Below are 13,162 nucleotides of genomic sequence, written 5' to 3' on the forward strand. Positions count from 1 at the left end.
ATCCTCCACAGAGCAATATATCACTCACTGTCTGAATGAGTAGAAATTACACAGATAATAAGTGGAGAGAAGCAAAGCCAACCAGCTTTGTAACAGAAGCAGCATAGACTTGCTGAATTTATGCAGCACAAAATAAGCAAAGAGTAAACACAGCCAACATTGATATTGGAAATGTTTTTATAGGGAATCTCAGAAGCTGTCATATGAGTTCTTTGTACTGCTTTAGGAACAGCTTCAACAGCCACGTGTTTACTCCCAATATTTAGTTTAAGAAATGCAAATACAAACAATCTCACTAGTATCATTAGAACCACAGAGATTACTTTAAGTAAGAGAATTTTCCACCATTTTTTTTACTTAAACTTCTGACCAAGGGCATGCCTTTCCACACCACTTGTGACTGTGTATGTTCATGCCACCATACATATCACTATTCTGCCTGTCAGCTACCTAATAAATTTACCTCTTCAAACCCTATCCCCATCACAATAAATTTCAAGGCAAAAAACCATAATGCAATATTCTTTAGCAATTATTTTCTACTCATATGAGAAAACCATGCTAGTGTTTTGAGCAAATGCCCTCTAGCATGATAAAGCAAGACATTATTGGGCAATTCTACTTCCATGCTAAAGCAGTACAATGGTTAATATTTTAAACAAGTACTTAAAAATTTTACTTGGTTAATATTTTAAACAAGTACTTAAAAATTTTACTTGATTTTATTTAGTCAAGATATAAAAGTTGTTCCATACACACCTTAAATTCTCCCATCAGACAGTCTGCTCGCAGAGAGTAAGAGTCATACACCTAAAGAGACAGACAAGCATGAAGCAGAAATATTCCAAAACATCACAGTGAAACAGCCATAAAATGCTACATGCATCTGGCAGCCTTTTGAACATGCACTGTTTTTTCTTACCCGAATGCTAACTGTTTCATCAAGCAATTCTGAAGGAGTCATGTGGACATTGTAGAAAAATATCTGTTAAGGTAAAAACAAACAGCAAACTATCTTAAAATGACAAGCACATCATTCTCCCAATAGAAAATGCAAGAGCACTCTTAAGAGGTTTCTGAAGCGTACCTGCTACAGTACGTTTACTCTGCCCCCTTGCTGGATGCACTATATGGTAATTTAGTACAGCATAAAAAACTACATTTAGTAAATTAAACATAGTACAAAATAAACAAAAGACAGTCAGAGCTTCCATTTGAATGAACACAGTAAGAGTAGCTGTGCAGCAGACTTTCAGCACTGCCCTTGCTCTGCATTTCACATTTGCCTCAGAGGAAATACTTTGTTCATGTTCCAAGACATTCAATCATCTTCTAGCTATCTCTGGTTCAGATGTCAAAAATGTCTTATTAGGCCTAGTGGGTATAGTGCTTGCAATTACAGAATGCTTTGGGTTGGCAGAGATCTTAAAGATCACAGAAGTTTAGGGGCTAGAAGGGACTGCAAAAGATCATCCAGTCCACCCCCCCTGCAGAGCAGGATCACCTATACCAGATCACACAAGAACACATCCAGGCAGTTTTGAATATCTCCAGAGAGGAAGACTCCACAAACTCCCTGGAAACCTGTTCCAATGTTCTGTCACTCCCACAGTGAAAAAACTCTTTCCAAGTTTACATTAAACTTCCTATGCCTCAAATTCCACCTACTGTCCCTTGTCCTGTCACTGGGCATCACCAAGAAGAGCCTGATCATTTAGTTCCAATCCCCCAGCCATGGGCAAGCACACCTCCTACTAGGCCATGTTGTCCAAGGTCCTACCCAACCTGGCCTTGAACAGTTCCAGGGTTGGAGCCTCCACAGTTTCTCTGAGCAATCTGTTCCAGTGCCTTGCCATGGAGAAAGATTTCTTCCTAATGCTTCGTCTAAGTCTAGCTTGAATCCTTAGCTTTCCTTAGTTTTGCCTACATGTGTCAGACATGCTTGCCACCAAATTTCAAAGCCTTTGAATTTCCCACATGTTCAGATAACGAGAATTAGCATTATCTCTAATAAGCTTAATATTTGCAACAACAGTCTTCCAGATATGGGATCATGTATCCTACCTTTACATGGCTTTGGATTCTCTTCTGTATTTTAGTTTGCTTAATCTACAGATCCCTGTCTGAGCAAAGCAATCCAGTTGTGCTTTTGCAAATCATGGGTAGCAAGGTAATGACATTCCCAGATTCTATGTGGCAATTTTATTGACTCAAAGCACTGCACTGAAAGCTCATCCACACACACTGCAGATGACTACAGTGATTCATAATTATTTTTTCTGTGAATTTATGACCTGCACTCAACTACTCAAATTCATTATTATGTAACATGGCCAACTGTACCAAGGAACATGGTCCCTAGATCTCATCTGAAGTTTGACTTCCCTTCAGATAGCTTTATCTTCTAAGACAGATAGCTTTATCTTCTAAGACTGAGAGCAATAGAGTTGTGGTTAGTGATGTGAATACATGAAAAAAGGGACTTGGAACTGTAAAATACTCCTGCAAAATACATCACATTAGTCATAATTACCCTTAAGTATTAGCAAATTCTTAAATTCTTATTAATTAATCATAACAAAAGCTGTACTAACTATTTTTCTACATTTGATAACATCAGCATTTCTGTTACACTGATACTACATCACTTACTTCATCAAAATAGGGGTTGTTTCCTCTTTTGATTCTTGTTCGGTGTGTCTGACCACAAACGTGCACTTTCACTACTGGTTTTATGTTATTTCCAGGCAACTGGCGACCTTCAATGACCCTAACACGAACCTAAAAAAGAGAATTAAAAACAAAAAATTCAAGTATTTGTAGTAACTCATTTAATATGTTAGCTGTCCTCCTGATGACAATTTCTTCCTATGCCACCAAGAAACTCAGATGACATCTGAAGTAGCTGGCAGATAAGCAGTGGACAGACTTTTCAAACTTAATTATGACAGCAAGTATAATTTCAGGTGAATTTTACATAAGAAGTTGGGCATGATTATTTTATTCTTTTTTTTTTTACTTGCTTTTAATACTTATTTTTAAAGCTGCTACTGTAGTTTGAAAGCTATAAAACTATACAAATAAGGTTCATCTAGATTTCAGCCAGAACATGTAAAACTGGATGTCTCCATTATAGGCAAAGCTGAAGAATACTTTTGAAATACAGGCTTTCAGATGAAGAGGCTAATTGTCTCCACAGTGCATTACAGAATCACAGAATGTCAGGGGCAGGAAGTGATCATCTAGTCCAATCCCCCTGCCAGAGCAGGATCTCCTGTACTGGACCATATAGGAACATATCCAGAGGGATTTTAATAAGTCCAGAGAGGGAGACTCCACAGACCCCTGGGCAGCCTGTTCCAGTGTTCCATCACCCTCACAGTGAAAAAAAATCATCCTCATGTTTACATGAAGCTTCCTATGCCTCAACTTCCAACCACTGCCCCTTGTCCTGTCATCAGGCATCACCTGGCTCCATCCTCCTGGCACTCACCCTTTACATATTTATAAACATTGCTGAGGTCACCTCTCAGTCTCCTCTAAGCTAAAGAGCCCCAGCTCCCTCAGTCTCTCCTTGTAAGAGAGATGTTTCATTCCCTTAATCATCTTTGTGTCTTTGCGCTGGACTCACTCAAGCAGTTCTATGTCCCTCTTGAACTGAGGGGCCCACAACTGGACATGGTACTCCGGATGCAGCCTCACTAGGACAGCATAGAGGGGCAGGAAAACCACTCTCAACTTACTAGCCACATCCCTTTTAATATGCCCTAGAATGGCATTGTCCCTCCTGGCCACAAAAGCACACTGCTGGCTCATGGTCAACCCATCCCCAGAACCTTCTCCCCTTCTCTGCCTTCCAACAAGTCAGTCCCCAATCTATACTGATACCAGAGGTTGTTCTTTCCCAGGTGCAAGACTCTACACTTGCTTTTGTTGAATTTCATTAAATTTCTTCCTGCCTGTCCAAGTCCTGCTGAATTGCAGCACAACCTTCAGCTGTGTCAGCTACTCCACCCAGTTTGGTGTCATCAGCAAACCTGCTGACAGTGCACTCTGAGCCTTCATCCAGGTCACTTAACAGAACTGGTCCCAGTACTGACCCTGTGGGACTCCATTAGTTGCAGGCCTCCAACTAGGCTCAGGCTGTGTGAAAGGTGCAATGCCATACCAGGCAGAAAAAAGAACATGCACCATTTAATAAATCTGCTACCTGGAAATCTTGTGGTTTGTTAGAAAGGATCCTCCGTGTTTTCTTCCCTTTGGAGATACGTTTAGTTAGCTGACCTTCCTTCGTGCCACTTGGAACTGCTGGTGTGATACCAGCAACTGGACCATCCAAGCCATCCTCATAACCTCCATCATCTTCTCCATCTCGGATAGTAAGAAAACAGTGCAGTTAATATGCAAATATTCAAGGCATCCATTAAAATTATACCATTACCTCATTTCAACACCTTTTTTTGCTAACCGCATGCTTCCAACTCCTTTTGAAAGCTAGCACTTTTAACCTGCCTAGTAACAAATATATATCCCAGTTGAATTAACTGTAGATCTGTCCCTCTTCAGCATGCACAGTATCTAACACAATTTCCATACACTCTTTGGAACCAGCTAACTGAAGTTTTAGGAAAGTAAAACTCAGCTGCTATCATCACCAGCCTAATTCACAGTACACCAGATGTGACTGCAAAACAGGATCCATAAATATTTAGACCACAGAAGTCTGTCACTCCCTTGTGATTCCAGCTTCTCTTCTTAACTGAAGGACGGTGACTATGTCAAAATCTAATGGAAGAACAAGCTGTGTCTCTGATGGTTAGCATTAACAGAATGTTTGCTAACTTTCTGAATTAGTTTGCCAACACAGGATGAGGACTGCTTTGCACAACGAAGCCTGCAATGACCCTTGTAAGAGACAAGCCCCAGAGATTCTCATACCATGTATTTCTTAAGCAGAACACCCCACCTCCCTAACAGCTTTCAAAATCCATCTGCCTGGATGGACCCAGGCAACTGGTTGATTACACACACTGACTGAGCTGTAGCAATCTCAGATGGGAAGGTGATTTAATTTCATGGGAAATAGTTATTTACAATAACTAAGGTGTGTTTGATTACTTGCACTAAAAAAATTCTCATGCAATTGCTGGACACTAGCTAAAAACCTGTCATGCTTTATTTTACCTGTATTATGCTATAGGTCAAGTACATTTCTAAAATAATTTAAGTCAGTTTGTTTTTAAAGCCTTCAAGTCCACATTTCTATTTAACTATTTCATAGTGCAGTAACTAAACACAAAGCTTTTGCATTTGCACTATCTATCTTTGCACTTCCCAATCAAACCTCTCAGAGAAATAAAAATCAGTGGAATCATAATTCACCTCCAGAATACTCCTCATGCCAACTTTTTCTTTCTTACATTATCAGCATATAATGGTCAAACTGATTTATTGCGCCTCAAAAATACAACTTTTACTACATTTACTTTTATTCTGCACAAACACAGTCTGGATATTAGGGTAATTATTTGTCTGTCAAATGCAAAAAATTTGTTACTTGACAGTTTTTATAGCTGTCTGGAAAACCAGAGGATTTCAAAAACACTCTCAGCAAAAGTCTGATTAATAGGACACAATAGGACCAAATAATATTCCCTACTGATTACAGTACCTCAACAGGCTAGTCAAACATCAAGCCTAATGGATGATACAACCACATCTTTCAAAACTTATTTATTCTACAGTATAATGGTTTAAGAAAATCTTTTCACAAAGCTCCTTGATATTGAAAGTAATGAAATATGCTTTTCAAAGAATTGTATTTCCCTGCTTTTGGGTTAGCCTTAGCATTACAGTAAAGCTGTCACTTCTTTGATCATTTGAGCACCTTTATTTTCTAAACAAAAGCCATTTTGAAAAGCTTTTAAGCAGCATCATTCTTTCCTAACATGATTCCACAAGAGAAAATGAAGCTAACAACCATTTTACATCTGGAAATGCCATTTTTTAATCTCACTGTAGTTCTGAATCATCACTATCTGGCAAGCTTAACATGCTTGCCTCTGGTTACATTATTTTCTGATGAACAATGCTGTTGAATCATTTTCTTGCTCTACCTTAAATATTTCCACAACCTTTTAAAATAATGTTCTGAGAAAAGACTGGAATACCTTCCTGGATACTGGTCCCCCCTGGATCATTTGGATTTGCAGGTCCAGCTGGTGGTTCATATCCTACCACCAAATCAATTGTTGCCTATAGAGATATGCATGTTTTTATGTAGCACACAATACTGACAACAGTTGATTTAAAGCAGTAAGTTGTTCTAGCAGTGTACATGAACAGTTAACTATAGTCATAGCACAGTTTCTAATAAAATTCCAGCTATTGGTAAATTAATAAACTGTTGTTAAGCTATACATACAAAGATTGCACAACTTGTAGCTAATGATAGAGGCTCTAAAATAATAGCTAATAAAAGAAATAACTGTACTTATATTTAGAAACATCTGTCATAAGAGAAGCATACAAGATGTTCTACAAATTTAAATTTACTTAGTTCCACAATACTCATGGCAGGCTAAGCAGCATTCTAATTTGCAGATGGAATAACAAAGGCAGTGATAAATAACACTATCTGATCAACAACATAGCCAGTCTCAACTGTAAGCAATATATCCTGTCTCTTCTAGTTGCTTTTTCATGCCACCATCCTGGAAGAAAAACATGATGTCATTTTCCATTCCAATTATAGAATTATGTTGCTTGAGCTTGACTGTGGTTTTGGATTATTAAACAAACCAGTTTTATTCCTAGTTGCCATGGTAACAGAAGGAGTCAGCAAAAAAAGCCCAACCCTGTGACCAACTAACCACAACATTAAACTACAGCTGATGAGATACTGAAATTACCCCTAAAATTCTTATTCTTATGAAGTGCCTCAATAGGTAGACTGTACAAATACTGAAAAGTCCCAGTTCCTGAAACTACTTAATTAATAACCAAGTTAACAACCAGTTGATAAGTGTTAAACATATGGTAAACCAAGTGAAGCAAAATCTTGTTCAACTTTCTGAACTGAGCTGGCAGTGAGCATCTACATGATTACGTGCTTTCTAGAATCAGTGTTATGATACATGTGGATACTAGAAAGAATACAGAAAAAAAAATGCATATGGGAAGCCCATCTGGTGCCTAGGAAAATGCTCTTTTTCAACATAAGGCTGATTTCCATGCATACCCTGGAGCCCATAATATTTATAACACATATATACAAATACATAATATATACACAGAAAACAATTGATGAAACTTTAAAGGCTACTAAACAAACTCAGATGGTATAGATACAATCAGACCTTCTTACAAACCTCCTGTGTCTGGAGTTTTTGCCATGAATCTCAAGCATTTTATTTATAAAGTTAAAGTAAGTTGAAAATATTTTTGTTTCACTGTTAACCCTGTTGTTAAAGAATTTTGGTGAAGAATACAGTAAAATAAGGAAATATAAGCCACTCACTCCGGTTTCTTGTCCTCTTTCATTTAGCAGAGGTACCAATTTGAAGGGAAAAGACCTGCTTTGGTTACCTACAAGATCCTTAAGTGCTACGGAGGCACTGCCAATTAATCTGAAAGAAAGAAAAAAATATTATCAGAGGGTAAGTACACATCAAACAGAAGCTGCCTCTGCTCATGCCTGTTAGTCAACCAAGTAACTCCAGCCATGACTTGAAAACCTAAGAGAAAAAAAGATCACGGTAAATGTTATCTAATGATTGTGTACTGACAATTTGTATTTTCTGTTTCACTTCACTTAGATGTGCTGGTGTCCTTTATTTAAGACACAACTTTAACCTAAAAAAGGTTAACAGGCTAATAGAATTTATGTCTACTTTTGAAAATAATCATAAAATCAACCAGGTTAGAAGAGACCTCCAAGATCATCCAGTCCAACCTAGCACACAGCCCTATCCAGTCAAATAGACCATGGCACCAAGTGCCTCATCCAGTCTTTTCTTGAACACCTCCAAGGACGGCGACTCCACCTCCCTGGGCAGCCCATTCCAATGGCAAATCACTCTCTCTGGGAAGAACTTTCTCCTAACATCCAGCCTATACTTCCCCCGGCACAACTTGAGACTGTGTCCCCTTGTTCTATTGCTGGTTGCCTGGGAGAAGAGGCCAACCCCCACCTGGCTACAATGTCCCTTCAGGTAGTTGCAGACAGCAATGAGGTCTCCCCTGAGCCTCCTCTTCTCCAGGCTAAACAACCCCAGCTGCCTCAGCCTCTCCTCATAGGGTTTGTGTTCCAGGCCCCTCACCAGCTTTGTTGCCCTTCTTTGGACATGTTCCAGCACCTCAACATCTCTCTTGAATTGAGGGGCCCAGAACTGGACACAGTACTCAAGGTGTGGCCTGATCAGTCACTTTACTTGTTTCAAGAATGGGATTACAACTGATAGAATATCAAATATAACACGTTATTTCCTTACATAGCTTTGCAAGCACTCAGATGAGCAATCCAGTATAAAAACTACATACCACAGCTGTTCTACTACACAGAGAGACAAAAAGACATACACACATCTCTGTAATGAATATAATGAAACAGAACAAATGCAGTCAATGAGTTTACTAGAGGCTTCATAAAATTAATCTTCTTGCCTATACTGTACATTTTGGAATAAGCTGCATCTTTGCCTCTAAATTCTCAGAATGTTTTAATATGGCTCTAGAGAATCCTAACAAAGGAAGCTCCCCAGGAGATCAGACATTATGCAGTAGATGCTCCTGAGCTACTTCTGCCTACTTTCAGGCTGCATTTGTCAGCCCTAACCTCTTCCCAAAAAAGTGAAAACTACATGCGCTTTTAAGCTGAGAAACTTCTTTTAGGCAAAGTCTCCAAATGGTTTCATGATACTTGGCACTGTATTTTATTCTCATGGTATGTAATAACAGTTTACTCCCATAATGAAGTGGATTATTGGAATAACTGAGATTTTTTTTCCCTTGAAAAAAAAACCCAAAACCAACAAGATAATTTCACCCTGTAAATATTACAAAGAACAAGTTTGACAAACAAAACACCAGCTTTGCTGCCAAAGTGGAAAAAAGATCTGTATGTGGAGAACTTAACTGAGGTCCCTTTAAATGGATCACAGTGTTTTTCAAAGGAGAAGCTAAAGATGCACAGGCATTTTTTTACATGGAGCAAGAACACTATTATAGCTATCCTCAGGTACTATGTCACTAGAGTATACTTTATTTTAGCAAAGTACCTTAGGATAGGTGAGTAGAAAGCATTCTTTTCCTGTAAATACACATTCTAGGTATTACACATTAAAACTTGTTTTGTCAACTGATCACAAAAACTAACTACACTTTCTTTTTGAACGACCTATTGGGATTACTTTGGTGCTCTCACTTCCTCAGCCACCTCTGCTCTCCCAGTTCATCTCACTCCTCCAAATTCCAGTCATCTTTTTGACAATTTTGACTTACTACCCAACCCTTTCACCTCTGGTCTGATGCCATTTCTAACACCTGCCTTTCTTCACTGAACAAACACCTGGATTCTGTATTGTAGTCTTGACCCTGTCTCCTTTTAAAAAAGGATGGATATAAACCTAGTTATTTCAGTGACTATTAGATTAGGCACATTTAAATTGTTTACAAATTGTCACACAGAACTTGACTTCAGCTGACACACTGAATCAACACACTTCTCAACTTTAGGGAGCCTAAGAAGCATTTTCTCCTGTTACAGAATCACAATTGCATTTAACACAAAAGACAAACCTAGATTTAGAACATCAGATACACAAGCTGTGGTCTTATTTATCCTTACAACTGTAGTATTGTTTGACATTGCTTGTGATTAGATGTGGCAAATCTGGTCACTAAACAGCAATGTCTGTTTAGCTCAGGAAACATCAACAGTTGTTCTCTCAAACAGAAAGAGGCTTTCTATTTTCCCTTATGGCTTTAATGTTCCAAGAAGTGGTGCTGCATGGAAATCAAGCAAGTCTGACAATACAACACCAAAAAGACTGTCTCCCTTGATATTTGACAGAACTTTTCTATGTAAAGAGCAGCTGTCATGCAGACAGACACTGATACTACTCAACAGTCAAAGTAGAGCAAAAAGGATTAATTCCATAATGACTGCAAATTTCCAAGTAATCAAGAGATAAAGATATTGGGCAGCTCAATGCATTTTTCTCTTTATTACACAGGCTTGTAACCTGGTAATAGCTCTGAAAGCAAGCATAACATAAGCAAACAGGAAACCATTCCTACATTTGGAAGGAAAAAACGCTTGAACTCCATTTACACAAATATATACTGAAAAAAAAATCAAAGCCTCTTCACTCTTCTTCCTTTAATCTAAAGTTAGTCAATAAAACCTTTCAATTCCAAATATTCTTATTTTTCCCAAATCCTTCAGTTGTGACTAAACCTCATTTGAGAATAACAAGAGATAAACATAGACAGTTTGAGGTTAAGAAAGAAGAAACACAAAAAGACTGCCCACAACGAGCTAGTCTGTTCCTATGCATATTTAGTGAAAAAAAAAAAAAAACATTATAGACTTGTGATTTTGATTTGATATGAGCTGGAGTGATTTACATTAACTTCAAAAATATCTTCAATGCAGAAGTCATCCAGTCTCAAATCATCCATATGACCGTTTCAGCAACCACACCCTATCAGGTGACATTACTCAAGATAAGCTGTTCAACAGCAGTGCTTTTGAAATTTTCCAGTGTAGATTTCTATTTCTACATCCTTATCTGTCCGTGCAAATAAACATGAATACATAGCAATTGTTTTTTAAAATTCTGATCACCTTCAGAAGACTGAAGAGGGAATCAGTTACACAGACTACTTGCCACTAGTTGCCTCTGAAGTCCTTTGTTCCCTCCTCCTTTACAGTTTGAGCCACTTGAATCTTCAGTCCTTCTCCACTTTAGCAAGAGTGAGACATTTAGTATTCAGCCTATATACTATCTTAGTCTACTTCTAAGCTTTAGTCAAATTCTATGCTCTAGGTAGTTAGTCTTTTGCCTTCCCCCAAAATGGTTCTGTTCACTGGATTTGGCCTATTCTGTCCCTCTCTTAGCAGAACCATAAAACTGATGTGGTAGGAAGGGACCACTCAAGATCACTCAGTCCAACCCTTCTGCTCAAGTAGAATCAGCTACAACAGGTTGCCCAGGACCATGTCAGTCTCACCTCTGTGCCTTGCAAGATCATGGAGCAGATCCTCCTGAAGGCTCTGCTAAGGCGAATGGAAAACAAAGAGGAGGTGATTGGTGGTAACCAGAATAGCTCCACCAAGGACAAATCATGCCTGATGAATTTAGTGGCTTTTTATGATGAAGTCACAGCAACAGTGGACAAGGGAAGAGCAACTGACATCATCTACCTGGACCTAAGGCATTTGGCTCTGTCCCACATGACATCCTGGTCACCAAATTGGAAAAACACAGACTTGATAGGTGGACCACTCTCTGGATAAGGAATTGGCTGGATCACACACAGAGAGTGGTGATCAATGGCACAATGTCCACCTGGAGACCAGTGACAAGTGGCCTCCCTCAGGGGTCAATGCTGGGACCAGTGCTGTTTAACATCTTTGTCAGCAACATGGACAGAGGAATCGAGTGCACCAGATGACACCAAGCTGTGTGGCACAGTCAACTTGGTAGAGGGATGCCATCCAGAGGGACCTGGACAGGCTGGAGAGGTGGGCCCAGGCCAACCTCATGAAATTCAACAAGGCCAAGTGTAAGGTCCTGCGTCTGGGTCAGTGCAATCCCAAGCACAAATACAGGCTGGGTGGCGAATGGCTGGAGAGCAGCCCTGAGGAAAAGGACCTGGGGTCTGGGTTGATGAAAAGCTCAACATGACTGGCAGCGTGCATGTGCAGCCCAGACAACTACCCATGTCCTGAGCTGCATCAAGAGAAGTGTGGCCAGCAGGGCAAGGGAGGGGATTCTCCCCCTTTGCTCTCATCAGGCCCCACCGGGAGTACTGTGTACAGCTCTGGAGCCCCCAACACAAGAAGGTCATCGAACTGTTGGAGTGAGTCCAGAGGAGGGGCACAAAGTTGATCAGAGGGCTGGAGCACCTCTCCTACAAGGACAGGCTACAAGAGTTGGAGCTCTTCAGTCTGGAGAAGAGAAGGCTTTGAAGAGACCTGAAGGCAGCCTACAGGACGGCTATTTACAAGGTCATGTAATGACAGGATGAGGAGTAATGGATTTAAACTGGCAGAGGGGAGATTTAAACTAGATGTTAGGAAGCCCTTTACAGTGAGGGTGGTGAAACACAGGAACAGGTTGCCTAGCAAGGTTGTGGATGCTCCTTCCATGGAGATGTTCAAAGCTAGATTAAATGAGGCCTTTAGATGATCTTTTGGGTCCCTTCCAACCTAAACCATTCTGTGATTCTATGTCCAGTATGGTTTTGACCACACAATTATGTCTGAAGTAATATTTTTAAAACAAGGAATGTCTAAAGGACATTACTAGGTCTCATCTTTGTTTTTTTTCCAGAGACGATTCTCTCAAGTCTCTAATCTTTGGGACTAAGTTGGGTAAGATCAGATAGTAGCAGCTGTTGTTGTAACACCACAGCCATTAACAGCTCATTGCCGTTTAACCTCTGCTGCAAGGTCTGCTGCTGTACTCACTTCTGACATGTAACTATAGCCCCAGTATTCTGCAGGACTATTGGGAAGTCGCAGTGCTCTTCCAAAGAATTTTTTTCCCTCTCTCCAGGCAGGACTGCATGCTATCTCCCTCAAAAGTCGTGACTTTCAGTGGGACAAGGAGTCACAGTATCACAGTATCAGTATCACCAAGGTTGGAAGAGACCTCACAGATCATCAAGTCCAACCCTTTACCACAGTGCCCAAGGCTAGACCATGGCACCAAGTGCCACATCCAACCTTGCCTTGAACTGCCCCAGGGACGACGACTCCACCACCTCCCCAGGCAGCCCATTCCAGTGCCCAATGACTCTCTCAGTGAAGAACTTTCTCCTCACCTCGAGCCGAAATTTCCCCTGGCGCAGCCTGAGGCTGTGTCCTCTTGTTCTGGAGCTGGCCACCTGAGAGAAGAGAGCAACCTCCTCCTGGCCACAACCACCCTTCAGG

The 13,162-nt window shown here is 40.1% G+C and overlaps 1 protein-coding gene across 3 annotated transcripts in view; it reads right to left on the reverse strand.

Annotated features, from left to right (window-relative positions):
- Positions 1-13,162, reverse strand: part of MYOF (myoferlin) — a 78,256-nt gene that overhangs the window by 51,107 nt on the left and 13,987 nt on the right. For 2 of the 3 annotated variants that reach the window (XM_064144699.1, XM_064144698.1), the window contains exons 4-10: positions 7,520-7,628; positions 6,163-6,255; positions 4,967-4,970; positions 4,211-4,371; positions 2,653-2,781; positions 923-985; positions 760-810 (exon numbers count right to left, since the gene is read on the reverse strand). In XM_064144699.1, the coding sequence (XP_064000769.1) occupies positions 760-810; positions 923-985; positions 2,653-2,781; positions 4,211-4,371; positions 4,967-4,970; positions 6,163-6,255; positions 7,520-7,628 (610 nt within the window). The remainder of the gene's footprint in view (positions 1-759; positions 811-922; positions 986-2,652; positions 2,782-4,210; positions 4,372-4,966; positions 4,971-6,162; positions 6,256-7,519; positions 7,629-13,162) is intronic. The other variant, XM_064144697.1, reaches the window with a different exon arrangement.

Source organism: Pogoniulus pusillus, chromosome 6, assembly GCF_015220805.1.
Source record: "Pogoniulus pusillus isolate bPogPus1 chromosome 6, bPogPus1.pri, whole genome shotgun sequence".
NCBI lineage: Eukaryota > Metazoa > Chordata > Aves > Piciformes > Lybiidae > Pogoniulus > Pogoniulus pusillus.